This window comes from Cavia porcellus, unplaced genomic scaffold (assembly GCF_034190915.1).
Source record: "Cavia porcellus strain 051 isolate PalLab524CR breed Dunkin Hartley unplaced genomic scaffold, mCavPor4.1 scaffold_29, whole genome shotgun sequence".
In the NCBI taxonomy this organism is placed as follows: domain Eukaryota; kingdom Metazoa; phylum Chordata; class Mammalia; order Rodentia; family Caviidae; genus Cavia; species Cavia porcellus.
The window spans coordinates 6,967,616-6,992,970 of record NW_026947512.1 but is presented as its reverse complement, the minus strand read 5'-3'; the positions used below and the strand labels follow the sequence as shown (position 1 = coordinate 6,992,970).

General features: G+C 37.0%; 1 protein-coding gene across 1 annotated transcript in view; it reads left to right on the top strand.

The window, feature by feature from the left end:
• The window catches only part of Axdnd1 (axonemal dynein light chain domain containing 1), a 156,474-nt gene that overhangs the window by 30,101 nt on the left and 101,018 nt on the right, over nucleotides 1-25,355 (top strand). The window contains exons 4-8 of the mRNA XM_013157837.3: nucleotides 5,359-5,497; nucleotides 6,816-6,901; nucleotides 11,358-11,414; nucleotides 12,001-12,103; nucleotides 14,152-14,273. Of these exons, the coding sequence (XP_013013291.2) occupies nucleotides 5,359-5,497; nucleotides 6,816-6,901; nucleotides 11,358-11,414; nucleotides 12,001-12,103; nucleotides 14,152-14,273 (507 nt within the window). The remainder of the gene's footprint in view (nucleotides 1-5,358; nucleotides 5,498-6,815; nucleotides 6,902-11,357; nucleotides 11,415-12,000; nucleotides 12,104-14,151; nucleotides 14,274-25,355) is intronic.

Below are 25,355 nucleotides of genomic sequence, written 5' to 3'. Positions count from 1 at the left end.
TGTTGGATTTTTGGGATGTTGATTATTATATGTCTTGGCGTAGTTTTCTTTTGGTTTTGGCTATTTGGAGTTCTATATGCTTCACTGATCTGTATGCCAGTTTCCATTCTCATATCTGAAAAATTTTCAGCTATTACTTCTGTAAATAACCTCTTGAGGTCATTGTGTTGCCCCCTTCTTTTTCATTTATCCCTATCAATCTTATGTTGTTTTTCTTTTCATCATCTTGCAGCTGCTGAATTGTTGTTTCCTGATTCCTTGTTATTGTTAAAAGATCTTTCCTTTCCTGTTCACTAGCTGCAGTCTTGTCTTCAAGGTCTGAAATTTTGTCTTCACTTTCATTGAGACAGTTTTTCCAACTTTCAATGGAATTTTTGATTTCCTGTATATCTCTTTGAATCTGCTTCATGCATTGTGTTTGTATCTTATATTGTTCATTTAGGGTTTCCATCCTTTTGCATTGTTTCTCTAATTTTTTAACTATGTTTTCTTTAAATGTGCTTAGCCTTTCTTTCACTACATTTATCATTTCTTCTTTTACCTTGGGGATTATTTCTGATTTGAATTCTTTTATAGCTTCCTGGAGTTGTTTCTTTATTTCAGTTGATATCAATTCAGGCGTTTCAGGTGTATGGCTTGTATTTTCTTCAATGTACATGGCTCCTAGGTTTGCTTGGGATGGGCTGGAGGTTTGAGATTGCATTTTGGTCTTTTGTTTTGTCATTTTTCTATATTTCTGGGCCTTGACAGATGTTCCAAAGCTTCCTGTGGGTGTACTGGAAATGATCTCATGGGCCTACAGTTCCCCAGGACTGATTAGAGGTCACTGGGCATGGCTCAATCAGACCTTCAGGGACTTCCTGTAAGTTCTCCAGTGGTCTAGGATGCTGGACAGTGTCCTTACCACTGGGAGTAAAGGTCTAAATCTCTCCTGAGTGCAAGCACCCTGGAACTTACCTTATGAGTCCTCAGCTCCTGGGCTCAATGAAGGTGGTTAGTTGTGGCTCAGTCAGGCTCATGGGATCTCCTGTGCCTCCAACAGGTGTTTCAGGAAGCTGGGTGGGGTCCTAACCACAGGGAGCAATGGTCCAAACTCTCCCCAAGCATAAGCATGCCCTCAGCTCCAGGATCTCAAGGGAGGTGGCTAGAAGTGGCCTATTCAGGCTCCCAGGATTTCCCATGCCTCCTATGGTTGTTCAGAAATCTGGGCAGGGTCCTAACCACTGGGCATGATGGTCCAGAGCTCTCTCTGAGTGAACACAAGTGCACTGGAAATCACCTCGCATGCCCTCAGCTTCCTGGGCTCAACGGAGGTGGCTAGGTATGGCCTAGTCAGGCCTGCTGGATCTCCTTTGCCTCCTATGGTTGTTCAGAAAGCTGGGCGGGGTCTATATTATGTTTTAAAAAGTGATACAACACTTTGTATATATCTATTAAAGTCTGTTTGTTCAAAGGTTTGAGTCAACTCTATATTAATTTGTTGATTTTTTTTGTCTAGTAAGTCTATTTGTGATAGCAGAGTAGTGAAGTCCCCACTATAATTGGGTTTATATTTATCTGATCTTTTATGTACGGTATTTGTTTTATAAAGTTGAGTGCACTGGTATTTGGTGGATATACATTTATAATTTTTATTGTTCCTATTGAATTGTTCCTTCAATTAGTACTTAGTGACCTGCTTTGCCTCTTCTGACTAGTTTTGGCTTGTAACCCACTTTGTCTGAAGGGTAGCTACTCCTGTTTATTTTAGAGTTCTCATTGTGTGGAATATTATTTTTGATCCTTTGACTTTTAGTGTATGAATATCTTTTTGGATTAAATGTTTCTAGTATACAACTTATCATTTTTTCTTAACCCATTTTGAAAACTTGTGTTTTTTAATTGGGAAATTAAGACCATGCATTGAGCACTATTTCTGAGAGGTATTGACTTATTCCTGTCATTGCATTATTTTCCTGTTGTGATTTTCTTTTTTCACTTCTGCTTAACTGCTCACCTTACTTCAAAACAGAAAATAAAACAAACAAACAAAAAAACCCAAACAAACAACAAGCAAGAAAGAGAGAGAAAGAAAGAAAATGAAAAAAATGCAGAAGCGAGGTACACCTTATAATCCCCACTTCATCCACGGCAAATCAAGTGGACATTGCGGTGGAAGAAATCAAAAGCCACCTAGCTGAATTTTATGAAGTGGTAGTAGCAGAAATAACAAAACAGATGAATAAGTCTCTTAACAAAACCAAAGCAGAGAGCCAGGGATATAGCTCAGCAGCACAGCACCTGCCTGGAAAACATGAGGTCCTGAGTTTGATTTCTAGTACAAAAAAAAAAAAAGAAAAAACCAATACAGAGATAATTAAAGACATAATGGCCATAATGAAGAAATGGTTAGTGAATCTAGAGCAGATACAGACTTAAAAAATGGAGGAACTTAGAAAATACGTGAACACCATGAATTCCAAGCATAGGAAAGAACTGAATCCCATAAAACAGATTCAAACAGATTGAAAGTTGCCATAAAACAGATTTGAATTCCAGGAAATTAAAAATTCTACTGAAAGTATATAAGCAGAGTCAACCAATGTGAAGAAAGACTATCAGGTTTAGAAGACAGTGTTGTACTTGGTGGTCATCAAACGAAAGACTTCTTAATAGCAAGGGAGCATGAAAACTGAATATAATATGATTAAGCAAAATCAATCCCAAATCAGCAGGTAGTATAAAGGACATAAAAACCATGTGTTTATGGAAGTAAAGCAGAAAACTTCCCAAACATGGGAAGTGTTAGAGATGCAGAGGAATGAGGCATCTAGAACTCCAATTAGCTATGACAGGAAAAAAACTACAAGGTTGGGGATTTAGCTCAGTGGCACAGCACCTGCCTGGGAAGCACAAGGTTATGAGCTCGATCCCTGGTACAAAAAAAAAAAAGTTACAGGGAGGTATATAATTGTCAAGATTCAGGAAGTTCAACACAAGAACAGAATACTAAAAGCTTTTAGAGAAAAGAAACAAATCATTTATAAAGGAAACCTCAAGAGAATCACAGGAGACTTCTCAACACAAATTCTCAAGTAGAGCTTGTAAAGAAATATTTTGAGCCTTAAAACAATGTCCAACCTAAACTGATGTACTCTACACAATTATCTTTCAAAATTGATGGAGAAATAAGATACTTCCATGATTTAAAAAAAAAAACACCTGAAGAAATGCATGACCACCAAACAAAATGGCACTTTAAAAATTTATGAAGGATATTCTAGAAAAAGACAACAGTTCCAAGAATCCTAGTAGAATGAATGTGCCAGATAAAGCAAAGAGCTAAACAGAGAGGAAAGGAAGGGAACAAGCAACAGAAAAATAATATGACAAGGAAAAGACAATATATATCATTTATACTCATCAATGTGAACACTTTCAGCTCAGCAATTGAAAGATAAAGATTGACAAAATGGATCAAGAAACAAGGTCCAACAATATACTACATACAAGAAACACATTTAACTCAAAAAGAAATTCATAGACCGAGAGTCAAAGATTGGAAAGCAATACTTAGTGCAACAAGAACTCGGAAAAAAGCAGGGATATTTACTCTATTTGCAGAGAAAATGGATTTCAAGCCAAGACTGGTCAGAAGAGACAAATGAGGTCACTACGTAACTGCTAAGGGAACAATTCAAAAAAAGAGACAACAAAGCCGGGCGTGGGGCTCACTCCTGTAATCCCAGCACTCGGGAAGCTGAGGCAGGAGGATTGTTGTGAGTCCGAGAGCAGCCTGGGCTACAAAGTGAGCTCAAGCCCAGCCTGAACCGCACTGCAAGACCCTGTCTTGAAAAGACAAAAAAATAAAACTTTGGAAGAGATAGTTATAGACAAAGGCTTTATGAACAAAACCTCAGTCCCACAGGAAATGTTACAAAGAATCAACAACTGAAACCACATCAAATGAAAAAGCTTTTACACAGTGAAAGGAACCCCAAAAGAATGAAGAGACAACTCAGAGTGGGAAAATTTTTTTTTGCCAGCTCTTCTTTAAAGGGCTAACATCTAGTGTATATAAAGAACTCAAAAACCTTGACCCACCAAATTAAAGACCCAGTGCAGAAATGGGTATCTGAAATAAATAGATACTTCTCATATGATGACATACAAACAGCAAACAAATATATGAAAAAATGCTCAACATCACTGGTCATTGAGAGATGCAAATTAAAACAATACTGAGATTCCATCTTCTCCCAGAAAGAATGGCTACCATCAGGAAGTCAACCAATAACAAATGCTGGTGTGGCTGAGGGGAAAAAGGAACCCTGCTTCTTTGCTGGTGGGAATATAATCTGGTACAAACACTATGGAAAGCAATATGGAAATATTCCTCAAAAAACTAAAACTAGAAGAGCCATTTGACTCAGCTGTTCCGTTCCTGAGTATCTTCCTGAAAAAGTTAAAAACTTCCCACTACAGTGATATATGCATACCAATGTTAGTAGCACAATTTATAATAACCAAATGCTGGAAACAGCCCAAATGCCTGTCAGTGGATGAATGGATAAAGAAAATTTGTCATTTATGTACAATTAAATACTACACTGCCATAAATAAGGATAAATTTGAGTCATTTGTAGGAAAAGGAATGAACCTTGAGGCCATAATCTTGTGAAATAAATCAGACACACAAGTTTAAGTATCACATTGTTTCTCTTGTGTGAGAGACCCAATAATGGGTTAATATTGGGAAGTAGGAAGAATGTGTTCAAATAGGAAGGGCAACAGGAAGGGAGGATGGGAGAAGGAAGAAGGGAATAGGGAGGAAAGAATAGAAGGAAAAAGTGGAAATGAAAGTTTTGTTAGTGAGAAAGGAAGGAAGATCAAAGGGAAGGGAGGAAAATGGGGAAAATGAAGACTCAAGATACATTACATACACGTACAAATTCCTGATGATGAATGTGATCAATATGTTTGAGAAATATGTGCTAATAAAAGTTTTTTAAAAGAAGTTTTAGAAAGATGGGAAGGCTCAAAAATGGATTCTAACAAGATGTGGATGAGGCCAGGATAGTCTAGAAATCTCAGTGATGTAGGAAAAGATGGAATCAAGTGGGAGGAATAACCATGGAAAAGATAGTTTATCTTAGCCCATGATTAAAAGAAAGCCTTTGGGATGGGAATGAGATTTCAGGCAGAGGAAAAATGTTAGAGAAACTTAGGTCTAATGCTCCAGTCTTCTTAGTAAAGTATGGGGCAAGGAGATTGGCTTTGCTGACATAAATGCCCACTCTACTCACTGGAATAGGTGTGGCTTTCACTTAACAGTCAGAATGAAAATTCATTTTTTAAGTATATGTTTTCTATTTTCAGGGATATTTCTTTTTTGTATGATGTTAAATATGTAAAAGGGGAGATCAGAGAGAATGTAATTTGTCCCCCACGTGGGGACCGCTCATTACAATCTGAAGGTGATCACGATAAACACGACGGTGCCATCATGACTCATAAGGTAAAGCATTTGCTAAATAATCTCCTCTTCTCTCCACTTTTCAAATACTTCCCCAAGCATAAAGTAATATCATACCATAACACAGCCTGCATTGTTTATCTGTCTTCCTTCAAAAGCTATTTAGTGGGAAAGTTCAAAAATATCTCAAGCTATCGTCCAAACCACAGTTACCACTTTGTACAGTGTGGAAGACTAGAGTTTTCCTTCCAGAAATCCACTTACAAAGTTGTAGAATTCTTGTTCATAGTATCTTGCTAAACTGAGTTTTAGTTTTTTTACTAAATGGAACAAAATTAATTTATTTTTAAGTTTTTTTGAGATAAACTCTTACTCTGTTATTCAGACTATCTTTGAACTCACTAAATAGTCCAAGCTAGCCTTGAACTTGCAATGATCCTCCTGCCTCACTCTCCCAAGTCCTGGGATTACAGGCATGTGCCCCCATGTCTAGCCTAAATAATGAATTTTCGAATATACTTGCCCTCTATATCTGAGAGTTCCTCATTTGCATATGCAACCAACCCCAAATGGGAAATATTTGAAAAAAGATTGCATCTATAGTGAACCTGTATAGATGTTTTTCTTGTCACTATTTCCTCAATAATTCAGCGTTACAATTTTATAGCCTTTACATTATATGTAATCCAGGGATGATTTAAATAAATAAAAGGATGTGCATAAGTTATATGCAAAGACTGCCATTTTATTTAGTGGCCTTGATCATCTGCAGATTTTTGGTATCTGGCCATTCCTGGAACCAGCCTTCTTCAGATACTGAGGGATGGTTATGCTAGAAGTAAACTTGCTCTCAAATTTATGCTTACTTTTTTTTTTTTTTTTAGTCTTTTTGAGACAGTCTCACTATGCAGTTCGGGCTGGCCTTGATCTCACTTTGTAGCCCAGGATGGCCTCGAACTTGAATCAGTCCTCCTGCCTCAGCCTCTCAAGTGCTGGGATTACAGGCTTGCCTCACCATGCCTGGCACATAAGGTTTTTCTTATATGTCAAACCCAAAGTATAAATGATTCAAAGAGTAAAGTAAATGATAGATTACAAGAAACAAGAGGACAGACCTTTTGCAAATAAGAAGATGATCTAGAGATAGAGGGAGGAAGTGACGGAAAAGAAAAAGGGAGATGAAAGATTGAGATGTGATATTGTCATGTGCCAGCTCTCCAAGAGGAAAGCATTCATTATGCAGCACACACATACTGAAAGAAAAGTAAATACTATCCCTTTGGGGTAGGAATTAGGGTTTTTACAGCTCAACTTTTTCATTTATTAATATATTTGTCTTTTTCTTTTTTTCTTTTTTAAGCCCAAGAGATTAACAGATACTTTAATTCCTGAAGAATTCCATATTGTGTCAAATACAGGAGTTTTAGGTTTGGAGTGCTACGATGAGTGAGTATGAGACACGTACTGAATACCTGATATGCCTAACTCTCTTCTCCTTCATACGCACGGAAGAGCCTGAGAGCCGTGCACCTGGATCCTAGTGTAACGGGGACACGCGGGCTTAATACAGTGCTGCCCTAATATAATCGGAGAGAGATTTTTAAAAAGTCCTCTTAATGAAGGACTTTGCACTTTGGGATTTTAGTGTTTAACTAAATAAATTACTCTCTAGTTCTTTCTGCACCTAAGTTTAAATTTTAAAAAGTGCAACTTTGTTCCCAGTGCTCCACTGTGCCTTTAAGTATGGCTTCTGCCTGGTTATGATCTGAGAATCTCAGATTACAACTTGTCATCTTCTTTTCTTTGATGACCTACTTATGGGATTGAAAATGAGATCTTGGTTTTATTTTTCTGAGACATTTGAATATTTTATAGTTTTAAAAAGTAGAGGTTCGTTTTTTGTTTGTTTTTACTTTTTGAGACACGATCTTAACCCTGCAGTTGAGGTTGACCTTAAACTCACCACATGGCCTTGAGCTTCTAGCGATCCTCCTGTGTCAGCCTCCTGAGTGGTGGAATTGGGATGTGCCACGCACCCTGCTGTAAAACAGCTAGAATTTTGGACTGAGGTTTTATAATAAAGCATCTAGAAGCTGTCGCTCCCTAGCTGTTATGTAATATGTATGTTATGTAGCATTTCCTTAGCAATTGGCCAAAGACAACTAACTAGAACTCATTATTTTGGGTAACTTTTTCTTAATTCTAGACTCATGAGAAAGTTGTAAAACTAGGACAAGGAACTTTCATATACCCCTTTTTCCTGATTCACTGAATGTTAATTATGTTTGGCCTAATTTGCTTTTACATACACACATTCACACATGAATTTAAAACTAATAGTAAATTTGAGACATCACATCCCTGTACCTCCAAATAATTCAATGTGTATTCCTGTAACCCACTAATTATGCATCTTTGGATGACTTTTTTTTTTTTTTTTTTTTTTTGTCTTTTTCACTGTGCAGTTCAAGTTGGCCTTAAACTCACTTTGTGGCCCAGCCTGGTCTCGAACTTACAACAGTCCTCCTGCCTCAGCCGCTGTTGGATGACTTTTTAAAGCTATACCAGTTTACCATTTAGACTCATAGATTTCTGTTATATTTGATGATGATTTTTTTAGTAGCTCTTGAACTATGTGACATTTTAAAATATCATCTTTATTTAACAACTTTTAAAATTAGTGTATATTTGTAGTATGTTTGTTTTGGGGAATTGGTGCATGCATTTAATAACAGGTTGATTTTCAGTCTCTTTCCTCCCTTCTCCCCTGTCCCCTTCCCCATTTCCAAGAGTTTCCTGTCATCTCTCCTTTATTACTTTGTTTGTTTGTTTGTTTGTTTATTTTGGAGATAAGACTTCACCGTGTAGCCCAGACTGGCCTCAAATTCATGACAGTCCACCTGCTGGGAGCAGTCTCCCAACTGCTGGGATTACAAGCATGTACCCCTGTGCCCAGACCTAGTGTGCTTATTTATATTTTAGGTTTCTAATACAAGACAAAGCATGTAATAGTTAACTTTCTGAGTCTGGATTATTAAGACAATGGTCTCAAGTTCCATTGATTTTCTGCAAATGACTTGATTTCATCTTTCTTTGTGTCCAAATAATATTCCAGTGTGCATATATACTACATTTTCTACGTGCACTCATCTGTTCATAGGCATCCAGGCTTTTTACGGAGCTTAGCTATTATGAATTGTGCCATTGTAAACATGTGTATGTATGCATCACTATAGTATTATGTCTTTAATTCTTTCCATACATACCCAGAAAAGGTAATGCTGGGTCAAATGATATTTCTTCCTTTAATATTAGTGAAGTTCATCGGTCCATTTTAGGAATATGTAATGATCATGTTCATCCTCTCTACGTGATATAACTTGACTTTTTCCTGTTCCTGCCCTCCCTCCAATCCTTCTTCCCCTCCTGGTTTACAGAAGCCTTGTTTCCATGCTTTCCTTCCTTTCTCATCGTTTTCCCTGTCCATTCCCCCCCCCAGTGCTCCTTCCCGTTGGAACGTCCGCCTCTCATTTCGCAGTAACTATTATGCACTTTGGTCCTTCTTTACACTTTCAGTTTCTCACACCAGAGAACAAAGTGGCAGTTACACGCGTGTGTCTGATTTTCAAATGGTTTTTTCTATTTTTAGTTATTTTCAGGAATTTCCACACTAATATCCTTAGTGGCTGTACTAGTTTACACTCTCACTAACAACACAGGAGGGTTCTTTCTTTCTCCTGATGTGCATTCAGTGCTTTTCTTTGTGTGTGTTCTAATTGCAGCCATGCTGACTGGGATAAGATGAAATCTCAAAATTGTTTTGATTTCTATTTCCCTAATGCCTAAAGATACTGAATTTTTTTAATGTATTTATTGTACTTCATAAGCCATTTTTGCTTTTTTTGACATGTGCCCGTTCAGTTCATTTGCCCCTTTATTTGATCAAGCCATTTGTTTTGGGGGCTTTGTTTCTCAGTTTTTTATATATTCTTGATATTAATCCTTGTTGAGATAGTAGCTAGAAAAATTTTCTCTCATTCTGTAGGCTGTCATTTTATCTGTTTCCTTTGCTGTGGAGAAACTTTTAATTTGATGTCACTTATTAATTCTTGGTATTACCTTATGCTATTGGAATTCTATACCGAAGGTCGTCACCTGTGCTGGTAGCCTCAAGGGTTCCCCCTGTGTTGTCTTCCAGCAGCTTCAAAGTTTCCGTTTTTGCATCTAGGCCTTTGCTACATTTGGATTTGACTTTAAAACAGGGTGAGAGGTGGGGATTAGTTTCCCAAGGAGTACTGATTCTGGTTAGGGGAGAATGGTACTAGTTTCAATCCTCTATACGTGGATATCCAGTTTTCCCAGCACTGTTGATTAAAGGGACTGTCTTTTCTCCAACATGTGTTTTTGGCCCCTTTGTGAAAAATCACATGGCTATCAGTGCATAGTATTGATTCTGTATTTTCTGTTTTTTCTAGCCCATTGGTCTGCATGTCTATTTTTGTGCCAGTACAAAACTTTGTAGAATAACTGAAACTGAACTTACTACAACGTTGTAGTATAATTGAAATCTGGTATTATAGTGCCTCTAGCTTTACTCTTTGTGCTGAGTGTTTCTTTGCTATTTTGAGTCTTTTTCTTATTCCACATGAACTTTAGGTTTATTTTTTTCTAGTGCTGTAAAGCTATAGAATTTTCTGTAAAACTACAAAAATGTTGGTGTTTTAATAGGATACGGATTAAATCTACAGATAGCTTTTGGTAATAATGCCGTTTTAATGATATTAGTTCTGATGCAAGAACAAGGAGTGTCTTTTCATTTTTTAGTTTCTTCAGAGTTCTGTAACTTTCACTGTAGAAATCTTTTACCTCCTTGGTTAGGTTGATTCCCAAGTACTTTGTCTGTTTGAAGCTATTGTGAATAAAATTACCTTCTTGATTTCCTTTTTGGTAGGTTCATTAATAGGGTATAGGAATGCTGTTGATTTTTGTTTGTTTATTTGATAGATTTTAATTCTCTCTTTTATAGTACTGGGGATTGAATGCAGGCTCTCACATATGCCAGGCAAAGGCTCTACCACCGAGCTACATTTCTAGTTTGCTTATTGATTTATCTATCTATCTACTCATTTAAAAAGTTGAGAGGAAGTTGGTAAATTTCCCAGGCTGAGTTTTGCTAAATTTCCTTTGTAGTTCTCGTGCCGTGGACTCTCAAGTAGCTGAGTTTACAGGTATGAGCCCCTACATCTGGTAGATTTTAATTCCTTACTGCTGTATCATTGTTTATTCTGACATTCAAATGTTTCCTGATTTGACCAACGGCCGCTCCTTTGAGCCGGCTTTTGTGTTCTTTGACAGGTCTCCAATATCATCTGAACTTTCTTATTTTATGGCTCAGTGAGATTTCCAAGTTCATTTGGGGGTTGTATTTTCCAACCCCCGTTCTGGAATTAGCCACGATTCATTTCCCAGGGAGTTCTGAGTTATGGTTAGTGGAGAATGGTGCTTAGAAAACAAGGTTCTGGGTGCTAGATTTGTGAGTTGCCTCTGTGGTATCCTTGTTTGTAGTCCATCTTTTTTTTTTTTTTTTTTTTGTCTTTTTCTTTTTTATTGGTACCAGGGATCGAACTCACGACTGCCTGCTTGCTCCCCTTCCCTCCCTCCCCTTCCCTTTCCTTTCCTTCCCTTCCCTTTTCTCTTCTGGTCTCTTCTCTTGTCTTCATCTCTGTCTAGGTGTGTCTGTCTCCCTGTCTCCTATCTCCCTGTCTCTGTCTCTCCCTGTGTCTCTCTGTTTCTGTGTCTGTCTGTCTCTTGTAAATGCTAAGCACATAATCTACCACTTCACTACATCCCCAGTCCCAAAATCTTTTCTTAAAATAACATGCACTTGTCTTATCTATCGTAGCAAATATACTACTCTTCTCACGGATAGTGAAAACAGGCTATTGCTCTTTCCATCCATGTAAGTATGATTTATTTTACAGTGTTTCTTAGAAAGAATGATGATGTTCATATGTATTCGTTTTGTTGATATTTTATTAAACAAAATTATAGCAGGAACCCAAAACAATTATTTTTTATAATTCTGTTATCTAATTTGTTGCTTTCATATGTCCAATTACATATTCAAATCTACATAAATATAAGTAGTATTTAAGTACTATGAAACACTTTTATATTCTACATTTAACAATTAGTATTTCTCCATCTCGCTGCCATCTTCTTTCCTTTCTATTTGCTTTTTCATACTGGGTGTTTGTCTGTCCACATTTTTAATATGGTCCTACCATGTTACATAATAGTCATACAGACTCTTTGGAGGGGAGAATTATTTTCTTTTAAGAAGAAAGGGATCATACTATTTACAAGTTTTCTTGTTTTTTCACCCTATTATTAATGTTCCTCTAGATCAATAGATACAGGTCTAATGCTTTAAAATATTAATGTTCCATAATTATACATTTTATTTATACATTTTATATTCTTTTTGTCATTTAAGCAGGAGATGTTAAAATGGTATTTGCATGTTGGCTACCTTAATCTTTTAGGAAACCTAACAAAAGAGTGGAAGTGGTCCAACTGAATGAAGTGATGGATACTATGCTGGAGAGGGCTGGGGTAGAAAATCGGGAATATGTAGGACCAACCAAGGTAATTGCAGTGACCAGTGTAACCCTGTGTTTAAGAGCATGGACTCCGGGGCGGGGATTTAGCTCAGCGGCATTAGCGCCTGCCTTGCAAGTGTGCGGTCATGAGTTCAATCCCTGGTACCGATAAAAACGAAAAAGATAAAAAGAAAAAAGGAAAAAAAAAAAGAGCATGGACTCTGGAGGATGAATGCCTGGGTGAGAATAATAATAAGTAAAAAGTGCCTCTCATGTGATAAAATTATACAATTCATTATTAGTATACTCACCCATGGTCTAATAATAAGGATGTGTCCCAAGACATGCATCATCAGACAATTCTGTCATTGTGAGAACAACATTACACAAACCTACATGGTATAGCTTGCCACACACAGAGGCTGTATGTTATAGATATGACTACAGCAAGTGCACTGTACTGACTGCCACGGCACTTGTCATACAGTGGTAATTGCTTGTGTATCATCTCATGGGATCACTGTCATATATGTGGTCTGTTGTTTAATGAAATGTCGTTATGCAGCACATAGCTATCTTGTTACTGTGTCATTGAACATAGGCACCACTGTTTGTGAGACCCTTATTATGTATTGAATTTCAATTGATACATAATAATTGTGCATATTATTGGATAAGTAGGACATTTGAATATATGTAAAAAACTTACAATGATCCTACCAGTGTAACTAGCGTAAACAGCACCTCTGACATTTATCATCTCTTTGTATTATGAACATTTAAAATCCTCTTTATTGGCTATTGTGAATATACCATTAGTTGTCAGTTGTACTTACACTGCCGTGCTATGGAACATTAGAAGTTATTACTTCTGTCCAATTGCACCCCATGGCCACTGACCATCCTCTCTCCATCCTCTCCACCAGCCCCTTCCCAATCTGTGGTGACCATTATGCTCCCTTCTACTTCTATCAGATCAACGTTTTTAGCTACCAGGATAAGTGAGAACATAATATTTGTCTTTCTGTGCTTGACTTATTTCATTTAGTGCAGTGTTCTTCAGGCTCTTTCATGCTGCTGTAAATGACAGGATAGCACGCTCTCTATGGCTAACTAGTATTCCACTGTATATGTGCATCACATCCCTTCATTGTCACTTCATGGACACCCCCTCTTTTTGCTATTATGAATAGTAGTGCAATACACTAATTTCTTTTCCTTTGGATAGATTTTTAAGTTGAGGGATTGCTGGATCACGTGGTAGCTGTATTTCTGGTGTTTTGAAGAACGTCTCTAATAGTCTTTTTTGGGTACTAGGGGTGGAACTCAGGACCTTGCGCTTGCCAGGCAGGCGCTTGTTCCGCTGAGCTACATCCCAGCCCTCTGATAGCTTTCGTAGCTGCTCCTTCCCCTTAGTCTAGCGTCTCAGCATCACCCACCACTTCAGGTTTCACATTCCTTTAGACAACTTTTATGTGAAACAGATTTTCTTGTCTTTGATTATTTTGGCTTTCTTTCTTTCTTTCTTTCTTTCTTTCTTTCTCTCTCTCTCTCTCTTTCTTTCTTTCTTTCTTTCTTTCTTTCTTTCTTTCTTTCTTTCTTTCTTTCTTTCCTTCTTCCTTCCTTCCTTCCTTCCTTCCTTCCTTCCTTCCTTCCTTCCATCCTTCCTTTCAGACAGCCTCACTCTGCAGTTCAGGCTGCCTTGAACTCACTGTGTGGGCCAGCCTGTCCTCAAACTCCCTGTGATCCTCCTGCTTCAGCCTCCTGAGTGTTGGGATTACAGGTATGGGCCACCATGCCCAGCTGGACTTGATCATTTTGAACCGTACAGGCCAGTTATTCTATAGGATATGCCTTAGTTTTGGCTTGTCTAATATATACTCATGAGTATATTCAGGTTTTTAAAATTTTTGGCAGGCATATCATAGAAGTGATATTGTTATCTTCTTAGCATGCCATATGAAAATGTGCACAATTAGACAGATTTAAAAGTCGTACATATATTGATAAAAATGCAATGAAATAAATTAATCTTATTACTAGAACTTGATAATACTACAATAAGCACTGATTATTTCACTTATCTCCTGCCAGATGCACCAGCTACTTCACATGTTAAAGAAGGAACAGACCATCTATAACACAGTATTTCATGAACTTATCCGACAAGTCAGTGTGGACTGTGCAGATAGAGGACAGCTGCTGTCTAAAATCAGGTTAGAGCTATTTTTAGAGTATTCTAATTTTCTTTTCTTTTTTTGGTGGTTCTGAGGCCGGAACCCTGAATTACAGCCTCCCTGCCACCCTGGGTGGCTCCTTTTTATTTTTCATTGTGAGGCAGAGTCTCCTAAGTAGCCCACATTGCTCAAACTTGCAATCCTCCTGCCTGAGCAGCTCAAGAGGCTGAGGCATGTGCCACTGGGGCTGGCTTAACTTTCTTTTGAATTTCACCCAGAATTGTATTTATATCTACTTTTGAGGAAGCCAAAAAAAGTACACTTTTCTGTCTTACTAATAATAAGAAACTCAGTTATGTTTTATTATATTCTCTATAGTAAAATCTTCATCTTGTTGTGAGATCTGCCTTGGTAAATTTTGACCCTTACTTTTTTCACCTTTAAGTGAAGATAATAGCTACTAACTGAGCATGGTGGCACACAGCCGTAATCCCAGCTCTTGAGAGGCTGAGGCCAGAGGATCACTGTGAATTTGAGGCCAGCCTGGGCTACAAAGTAAGTTCAAGGCCAGCCTGTGCTACCTAGTGAGACCCTGTCTCAAAAAGACCAAAAAAAAGCTACTGTGGAAGTCTTCACTTATTTCTGTTCATTGCTAAATCAATGATATTTATTGAGTATCTACTCTGAAAGTATTGAGAAGCTTCATAGGAACATGATGAGGTTTTAATGAGGACACAGAAGTAGGTGCTCAGTAAATATTATCATCAATGGTTATGATAAACACTATTGTTACTCCAATTCTTATGACCATGATACTTTCCAAAAAGTTGAAAGGAATAGTCATATCAGGGTACCTTAATCAAATCACTTGCTACAGAACCTGGGAGAAGTTATTAGCTCTATGTATTAGTTTCTTCTAAATGACAATTAGCAGCATCACTTGGTTCATTGCGTAATTTGTTGGGGGTGACCTCCTGCTATCTTACAGTGCCAAGAAACTAGGAACAAAACATTATTAAGGGAAGTAATTAGTTAGAATACAGCTGAAAACTGGGTTAAGCTGAATCAGAATGAGAGTAGGGACGAGCTAAGGTCTGAGCTGTCAATCTGAGAGCAAGCTCAAGAGAGAGGAAGAAGCAAGGCAGAAGAACTATGCAGCTAACAGTGTTTGCAAACCATATTAGCTTCCCCTTGCCTGAAGGAAGTCCCTCAAGAAATCAACTTACGCAGAGCAAGGGTTCATTTTGGCTCCCAGTGTGAGAGGATTTAGTTCCTCATTGGTTGGTGCTGTAGTTTTGGGCCCTGTGGTGAGGCAGCACATCATGGCAGGAGTACGTGGGGGAACAAACCACTTATCTTTGCTAGGGAGCCCAAGAGGAAGTGGAAAGGGCTGAGGTCCATGTTACTTCAGGGACATGACCCTGATGACGTAAAGGTCGGTTTCATCACCTCCTGGGAGCACTGTCTTGGGGACAGTCTCAGTGTATAAGCCTTTGGGATCTAGTTAAAAGCAAAGCACAGCACACAACTTCCCCTTTTAAGGAGCAGATCATAATGCTTTTTGATTTACATTGTGCATATATTTGAACACAGGTACCTGACTATTTCTCAGCTTAATTTTTTGCAATATTTTATTGTGAACAATTCCAAATATCCAGAGAAATTGAAAGATTTACAGTGGAAACATAGATACTCATCATCTAGATTCTGCTATTAATATTTTACTCAATTTGCTTTATTGTTTACCCATCTTAGTCATGTTTCTATCCTTCTAATGATTTTATGCATTTCAAAGTAAACTGTAAATATTAGCATATTTTGCTCTAAGTGACTCAGCATTTTTCAAATCGTTAACCAAAGTTTAGTATTAGTCTTTTTTCTCTTTTGAGAAAGATTTGTGTACTCCCCCTATTGGCTGGGGGAATAGCTCAGTGGGAGAGTACTTACCTAGCATGTGTGAAGAGGCCCTGAATTCAATCCTACTACCTTGAAAACTCATTTCTATAAATCATACTGAAATGTACAGATTTTCTGTGTATTTATTGATTTTGACAAGTACATACACGTGTGTTACCCAAACACTTATGATACGGAATATTATTGTCACTCCAGAAAGTTCCCTCATTTTTTTTAATAACTTCTCACCCTACTTATCCAGAGGTTCCATCTTTTTTGTGTTTTGGATAGGTTTCACCTATTCAAGAACATTATGTAAATAGAATCATAGAGTAGCCACTTGTTCTAGTCTGTTTTGTGTCATTATAAGAAACTACTGAGGCTGGGAACTTTATAAAGAAAAGTTTATTTAGCTCACAGTTTTGGAGATCCAAGAGCACACACCTGGCATCCGCTGTGCTGTTGGTGGCGGCCTCATCCCACAGTGGATCAGGGGGAAAGGGACGCAGATGCCTGTGGAAGAGCGTGTGGGTGAGAGGAGGAAGGGGAAGTGCCAGGTTGCTTCCTAACAGCCCACTTCCATGGTAAACCATCGTCCTTTGAGTTGAGAACTCACTCCTGTTAAAGCCATTAGTCCCTTTTATCAATTGTCAGGCTTCACATTGGTGTCCAGGCCACATGAGTTTAGGCTGGGACAAACCAGTTTAAACAATAGCCACACTCTTGTATTGAGGCCTCTTGCATGGAGCATGAATCTGATGTTCAGCCACTTGGCTGCATGTTGGTTTGTCTCTTCTTTTCTAATGCTACTCTATTGTATATAGGGAACAAGGAGGATTTTATGTGTTTTCTTAATAGACATTGTGTTGTTTCAGTTTGGAACCTAAATAAATAAAGCAACCACAACATTCATGTATGAATTTCTTGATCTTTGTTGGTTTATAGGGTAGGTGTAAGTTTATTTCTATAAGAACTTGTCTTACCTTTTTTCAGTAGGGTTGTACAACATTGTATACTCCCAGAAATGTCTGAAAGTTCTGGTTGCTTTAACTGATATTTTACATTATACGTTGTTTTAATTTAGCCATTTTAATGATACTAAGATGCATTTCACTATGGTTGTAACTTGATTTCTCTGCCAATTAATGACGTTGAGCACTTTTTCACGAGTTTATTGGCCATGTAAAGATGGCCAGTAAACATGTGTGTGTATTACATATATATGTATATGTATATATATTTGAACTTTTATTTGTTTATTTACTTATTTATTTATTGTGAAGTGTCTTTTCAAATAATTTTGGATTGGGTCTTACAATTTTGACTATTTTTAAATCCTGGAATCAGTTTTTGTACAGTTTTATATAACATATAAAGTTTATTTTGTATTTATGTACACATATTTTATTTTAAAGTATATATTTAACCTGTCCTCCCAGTCTGTAACTTGCCTATTCATTTTTTAAAAATGGAGTCACCAAACTCTTTAAAAAAGTAATAGATTTCTTTTAGACAGAATTAATCAGACAGCAGAGTTTTCATACACCTTACTCTATGCAATTTCTTCCTTACTAATGTCTTATACTAGCACAGCATTTATTATAGCTAAAGAACCTGTAATAATACGTTGTCATTAAACATTCATTGTTATTAACTGAAGTCCATACTTTACATTAAGGTTTGTATGTATACAGCTTTCCAGACTGGTTCTTCCCTTTATTTTTTGTTCATTTGATTGTTTTCCTGCCGTGCTGGGGATTGAATCGGGGTTCACACATGTGAGCCAAGTGCTCTACCACTGAGCTACATAACCCTCATCCAGGTCTTTTAATTTTTTTACTCACCTGACCTTTGAAAGCTAAAACACTTTCTGAATGTTGGTTTAGTTTATAGATTTCACATTCAGGGCACAAAAAATAACATTAAAGTGTACTTCCCATGTGTTGTATATTTCACTAAGAAAACCTGAAAGAATTTAAGATGTTTAGCCTACATAAGAAAAGACAGAAAACAGAAGACAGCAAGCTTCTGAATAAAAAAAAATCCACGTTCTAGCATGTTTCAGTGCGTCATTCCTGTTTATGGTCAGATGGTATTCTATTATGTGGCTGTGCAAAATGTTGTTTTTACATTGGTTTATGATGTTGCTATTTTGGGTTTTTATGGATAATGTTTCTTTTTTTATTTAAAGAGACAAAAAAACAAAGCAGTAAAAGGGTACAAGTAATACAGAATTTCAAGAAAAAAATACAGTAAGAAATCACTAGTTAATAGACTGCATATTATCATCTTAGAAACAGTTGTCCAAATTACAAAATTAAAGCATAGAAAGTGGACATTCATATAGTGAGATTGCAGACAGTTCTGTTCAATGATCCAACAAAAACTCAGTAATATGGTTTTCTATCCTACACATTTAAATGTAAATGCAGTTATATCCTTTAGACCATTTTCTTTTCCTCTTTTTTACAATAACAATTACACTTTTTGGGTTTTATTACTCCCACAGTTCTTATAACTTTTTTTTCTGAAGAGAAAACAACAACAACAATAACAAAAAAACCCCAAATGTGACAAAGCAAAACAGAGTCAGTTAGAACAGAAGGATGGACATAGTACATGATGCAAAAACAGAACACCAGGTGATCAACAATGGTTACCATTATGCCTCTTGCTATCTTCAAAAGAGTTGCCTATATCATCAGGTATAATAGAATTGAACAAAACAGTACAGAACAAGACCAATAAACCTACACTGGAGACCTTACAGGACTTCGAAAGAAGATAATAGTCAAACCATAACGGGCATCATAGTAAATCTTATTGCCTTCAAAGTGGTTGCCTGTACCCTCAAATTTGATACTATCAAACAAAATAGAATATAGTAACATCAGACAAAACAAGATGGGGAGAGCAATACTGGGGTTCAAATCAGGTTAATAGAAAAACAAAAAGGTTACTATAATATATCCCACTATTTTTTAATTTAGTTTTCCCATAATTAAAAAAATAAGAAAAAATTTTTAAAAAATAGAAAAAAAGGACAAAAAAAGATTTAGATAAAAGAAGACATAGAAACAGAACAACACAGGTCAGAACTGAACAATTTAAGCATCATTGTGTTTCACCACCAGATAACCTGACATAATAGTAGTCACCATAGTGCCTCTTTTCTAGAATTATTTGAGTATACCTTCGTATACTATAGCATCAAACATATCAAGACAGTGTGAGGCCATACAAGAGAAAGAAAGAATTACAGGGTATTTAGAACCAGCTAACAGAAGTCCTTTGTCTGAGGGGCAGTTCATTAAGGTTTTTTTCCCAGTTTGTGGGTTTTCTTTTCACTATGCTGGAGATTTCTTTTGACGTGCAGAAACTTTTTAATAAGAGGTGATCTCAATTATTGACTCTGGGAAATATTTCCCATGCACTTTGAGTCCTGTTCATGAATTCTCTACCTACTCCTATGTCTTCAAGGTTTTTATCCAATTTGTCTTCCAATAGATTTAGTGTTTCTGTTTTCATATTTTGATCATTGATCCATTTAGATTTTATTTTAGTACATGGTGATAGGCATGGGTCTAGTTTTAGTTTTTGGCATATGGAGAGCCAGTTTTTCCAACACCATTTATTAAAGAGACTGTCGTTCTTCCAGTGAACACGTTTGGCCCCTTTATCAAAGATAAGGTGGTTGAGTGTGTTTGTAGTTGTGGTTGTATCTTCTAATCTATTCCACTGATCTTTGGCTCTTTTTATTCCAGTACCATGCTGATTTTACTACAGTTGCTTTGTAGGATAACTTCAAGTCAGGGATTGTGATACCCCCTGCCTTGCCTTTGCTGCTTAGAGCTGTCCTTGCTATTCTAGGTCTCTTCTCGCTCCAGATGAATTTTAGGAGTGATTTGTTGAGATCTATGAGGTATGTTGATGGTACTTTTATCGGGATTACATTGAATCTGTATAACTCTTTGGGAGAATGGCCATTTTCACAATATTTATTCTTTCTATCCATGAGCAAGGGATGTCTTTCCATTTTATGAGATCATCTTCAATTTCATTATTCAGTGTATTATAATTTTCCCTGTATAGATCTTTCACTTCTTTCGTGAGAGTAATTCCTAAATATTTCATTTTTTTGGTTGCTAGTGTGAAGGGTATGGCTTCTCTTATTTCTCTCTCAGTGATTTTGTTGTTAGTGTATAGGAATGCTATTGATTTTTGAGTATTGATTTTGTAACCAGGCACATTGCTGAATTTATTTATTGTATCTAGGAGTCTTTCAATGGAGTTTAGGGGGTCTTCTATGTAGGGTATCATGTCATCTGCAAACAATGATAATTTAACTTCTTCTTTTCCTACCTTTATGCCTTTTATTTCTCTCTCTTGTCTAATTGCTCTGGCTAGTATTTCCAGTACTATGTTGAATAGGAGTGGTGATAAGGGACATCCTTGCTTGTGCCCGATTTTAAAGTAAAGGCCTGCAATTTTTGGCCATTTAATATGATACTGGCTTTTGGTTTGTCATAGATGGCCTTTATTGTATGAGATAAAGACCATCTATTCCAATGTTTTGCAAGGTTCTTATCATAAATGAATGTTGGACCTTATCAAAAGCTTTTTCTGCAACTATAGAAATGATCATGTGATTCTTACTTTTGGCTCTGTTGATATGGTGGATTACATTTATTGATTTACATATGTTGAACCATCCCTGCAGGCCTGGTATGAATCCCACTTGGTCATGATGTATGATCTTCTTGATGATTTACTGCATCCTATTAGCTAATATTTTATTGAGGATTTTTGCATCTATGTTCATTAGGGAGATTGTTCTGTAGTTCTCTTTTTCAGTTGGGTCCTTGTCAGGTTTTGGTACTATAGTAATATTTGCTTCTAGGAACGATTTAGGAAGGATTGCTTCCCTTTCAATTTAATTGAAGAATTTGAGGAGTGTTGGCATTAGGTCTTCTTTGTATTTCTTGTAGAGTTCTGCAGTGAATCCGTCTGGGCCTGGGCTCTTCTTTGTAGGTAAGGACTTAATTACATTTTCAATTTCATTAATAGAAATTGGGTTATTCAGCAGTTTTACATCTTCATGACCTAGCTTTAGTACTTCATATGCTTGTAGGAATCTGTCTATTTCCTCTGTGTTATCAAACCTTTGAGAGCTGAGGTTTTTGAAATAGGTGTTGATGATCTTTTGTATTTCTATAGGGTCTATAGTGATTTCGCCTCTTTCATTCCTTATTGCATGAATTTGGGCTTTTTCTTCCCTTTTTTTAAAATAAGGTTTGCTAGGGGCTTATCAATTTTATTTATTCTTTCAAAGAACCAACTCTTTGATTCACTGACTTTTTTGGATTGTTTTCTTAGTCTCTATTGCATTGATTTCTGCTTTGATTTTTATAAGTTCCTCTCTTCTTTTGGCTTTGGGCTTGACTTGTTCTTCTTTTTCTAGATATTTGAGGTGTAACATCAGGTTATTTATTTGTATTCGTTCTGTTTTTCTGATGTGGGAATAAATTTGTGGCAATAAATTTTCCTCGGAGGAAGGCTTTCATTGCATCCCACAGATTCCGATAAGTTGTATTTGTGTTTTCATTTGTTTGTAGGTATTGTTTAATTTCTTCTTTAATTTCCTCTGTGACCCACTGATTACTCAAGAGTGTGTTATTCAGTTTCTATGTATTTGTGGGATTTTTGCAGTATCTTTTATCATTAACTTCTAATTTCATAGCGCTATGATCCGATAGCATGCAAGAGATAATTTCAACCCTTTTGCATCTATTTAAATATGTTCTGTGAGTTAATATATGGTCTATTTTAGAGAATGACCCATGTAACTGCTGAGAAGAATGTCTATTCTGTTGTTGTTGGGTGGAATACTCTGTATATGTCTATCAAGTCCATTTGTTCACAAGTGTGATTCAGTTCTGTTATTTCTTTGCTGATTTTCTGGCTGGTTGATCTATCCCTTGGTGTCAATGGTGTGTTAAGATCTCCTGTTATAGTTGTATTACTGCTAATTTGGTTTTTCATTTCTGTTAATACTTGTTTTATATAACTGGAATTTGGTGCATATATATTTAAGATAGTTATCTCTTCCTCTTGAAGTTTTCCCCTAACCAGTTTGTAGTGACCTTTTTTATCCCTTCTGATCATTATTGGTTTGAAGTTCACATTGTCTGCAAACAGAATAGCTATCCCTGCCTTTTCTGGGTTCCTGTTGCATGAAGTATTGTTTTCCATCCTTTGACTTTCAGTCTGTGAGTATCCTTCTGGGTTAGATGGGTTTCTTGACAGCGTATGGTTGGATTTTGTTTCTTGATCCATTCTGCCAGTCTGTTTCTTTTAATTGGTGCATTGAGACCATTTACATTAATGGTTATAACTGTTATATATTGATTTGTTGTTGACATGTTATCTTTGTGCTGTTGCATCTAATCTTTCTGTTCTGTTTAATTGGCTGCTTCGTTTAGTGTTTTTTTTCCTAAATGTATCTTGGCTGTCTTTTAGTATTCTTTGCATGGTTGGCTTGGTGGTCATGAAGTCCTTCAGCTGTTCTTTGTCATGGAAGTATCTTATTTCTCTATCGATTTTAAAGGACAGTTTTGCAGGGTGCATCAGTCTAGGTTGGAAATCATTTTCCTTTAGGATCTGAAATACTTCACTCCATGCTCCTCTTGTTTTTATTGTTTGTGCTGAGAAGTCTGCTGTGGTTCTGATAGGTTTTCCTTTATAGGTGATCTGTCTTTTCTCTCTGACAGCTTTTAATATTCTATTCTTTTGTTCAATTTCTGGGATGGCCATTATTATATGTCTGGGTGTAGTTTTATTTTGGTTATGGCTATTTTGAGTTCTATATGCTTCATTGATCTTGATATCCATTTCCAATCTCATGTTTGGGAGATTTTCAGCTATTACTTCTCTAAATTACCTCTTGACATCCTTTATGTTGTCCCCTTCTTTTTCATTTATCCCTAGCAACCTTATGTTGTTTTTCTTTGCATCATCTTGCAGGTGTTGAATTGTTATATCCTGATTTTTCTTGTTATTTTTAAAAAGATCTTTCCTTTCCTGTTCACTGGCTGCAATCTTGTCTTTGAGGACTGAAATTCTATCTTCACATTCATTGAGGCAGTATTTACAACTTTCAATGGAATTTTTGATTTCCTGTCTATCTCTTTGCATCTGCTTTATATATTCTGTTTCTTTCTTATATTGTTCATCCAGGGATTCTATCTTTTTCTTTAGTTCCTCCAGTTTTTTAACTGTGTCTTTAGATATGTTCAGCATCTCCTTCATTTCTTTTATCATTTCTTCTTTTACCTGAGAGATTATTTCTAGTTTGAATTCCTTTAAGGCTTCCCGGAGTTGCTTCTTTATTTCGGTTACTATTATTTCAGGTATTTCAGGTATGTGGCATGTATTTTCTTCTATGTACATGGCTCCTAGGCTTTCTTGGGGTGGGCTGAATGTTTGAGATTGCATTTTGGTCTTTCGTTTTGTCATTTTCCTATATTTCCGAGCTTCAAGTGTTGTTCTAAGCTTCCCCTGGGCATGCTGGAAATCGTCTCTTATGTCCTGGACTCCTGGGACTCCTCTGGTAGTGTAGCTCCCTCCTTAGGCAGCGAAGCCCCTGGATTAAGAGAAGGTTGCCAGGCTCCTCTCTGGTAGATCTAAAGCCTCCTCACACAGCTCCCCACTGTGGCAGCAAAGCTTCCCTCCTCAGCAGGGGTGCTCCCTCCCTTCAGGTGGTGGCAGTAGTGCCGGAGCTCTCCAGGCAAGGTCGGAGCAGTTTCCCGCAGCTTGGCCCAGTTCCCTCCTTCAGGTGGGGCAGCTACCATGTGCCTTCCAGGTGAGAGAGGCTGGTACAGGGTCCCGCAGCTCGGCCCAACTCACTCTTCCAAGCAGACAGCTGCAGTGTGGCCCGCAGGCAAGAGAGAGTGGTCCACCAGGCTGGAACGGGGTCCTGCGGCTCGGCCCACCTCAACCTTCCCAGCAGGCAGCTGCAGGGTGGCCAGATAATGTTTCTATGAACATTTGCATTTAATTTTTGTGTCAACGTATTTTCCATTCTCTTTGGTGTATATCTAGGAGTAGAATGGCTGAGTACTATAACAACTATGTGTTTAACTTGATGAAGAACTGCTGAACTTTTCCATGGGAGTTGTATCATTTTACATTCATTCTCCATCAATTTCTCCATATCTTTACTTGCTCTTCGTCTTATTCATCTTTTTCATGTTAATAGATATAAAGTAGTTACTCTCTATAATTTTGTTTTTTATTATCTTAATGATTAATGACAATGAACATCTTTTTACATGTTTACTGCCCATTGGTATTGTTTTCTTGGAGAAATATCTTCCTTCTCACTTGTTTCAGTAGAGCTGGGGATGACACTCAGGGCCTCACAAATGCCAGGCAGGCACTCTGCCCCTGCAGTACACCCTCGCCCCTCCTTAAATTCTGAGACAGAGTCTCACTAAGTTTCCCAGGCTGAATTTGAACTTGTGAAGACTCCTCCTTCAGCATCCTGAGTACTTGGTTTGCAGGTGTGTGCCGCTACCCTTGGCTCTTTCATCTGCTTTTAAGTTGATTATCTTTTTTATTGTTGAGTTGTGTTCTTTATGTATCCAGAGCACAGTCTCTAATCAGATGCAAAGTGTGAAAATATTCTCTTCCATTTTCTGTGTGATTGTTACTTGATGGTGGTCTTTGATGTACGAAAAGTTTGGAGTCTGATGAATCTAATTGGTTTGGGTTTTGGTTGTTGTTGCTTGTGGGTTTTGTGTCATGTCTAAAAACTCACTGCCATCGCATTGTTCTTTTGTTAACTGGATCCAGAGTTTCCTTTATTGGAAAGTTTTAAAATTATAATTCACTTTCCTCAATAGGTACTATATATAGGTTATTTTCATATTTTTTATTGAGTTTTGATAGTTTTCATCTTTTGAGGAATTTGTTCATTTAATCTAAGTTATTGAATTTGTCAACATAGAGCTATTCATAATATTCTTTTATTATATTATTATTATTATTATTATCATTGCTAGAATCTGTTATGATCTCTGCTGTTTCACTCCTAATAGTGACAATGTCTTCTTTCTTGTTTTCTTTTCCCAAGGAAGCTAGGTAAACTTTTGCCAGTTTTACTGATCCTGAAAAATTGGATTTTGGTCATTGATATTTATTTCTCCAATATTTTATGCATAGTTT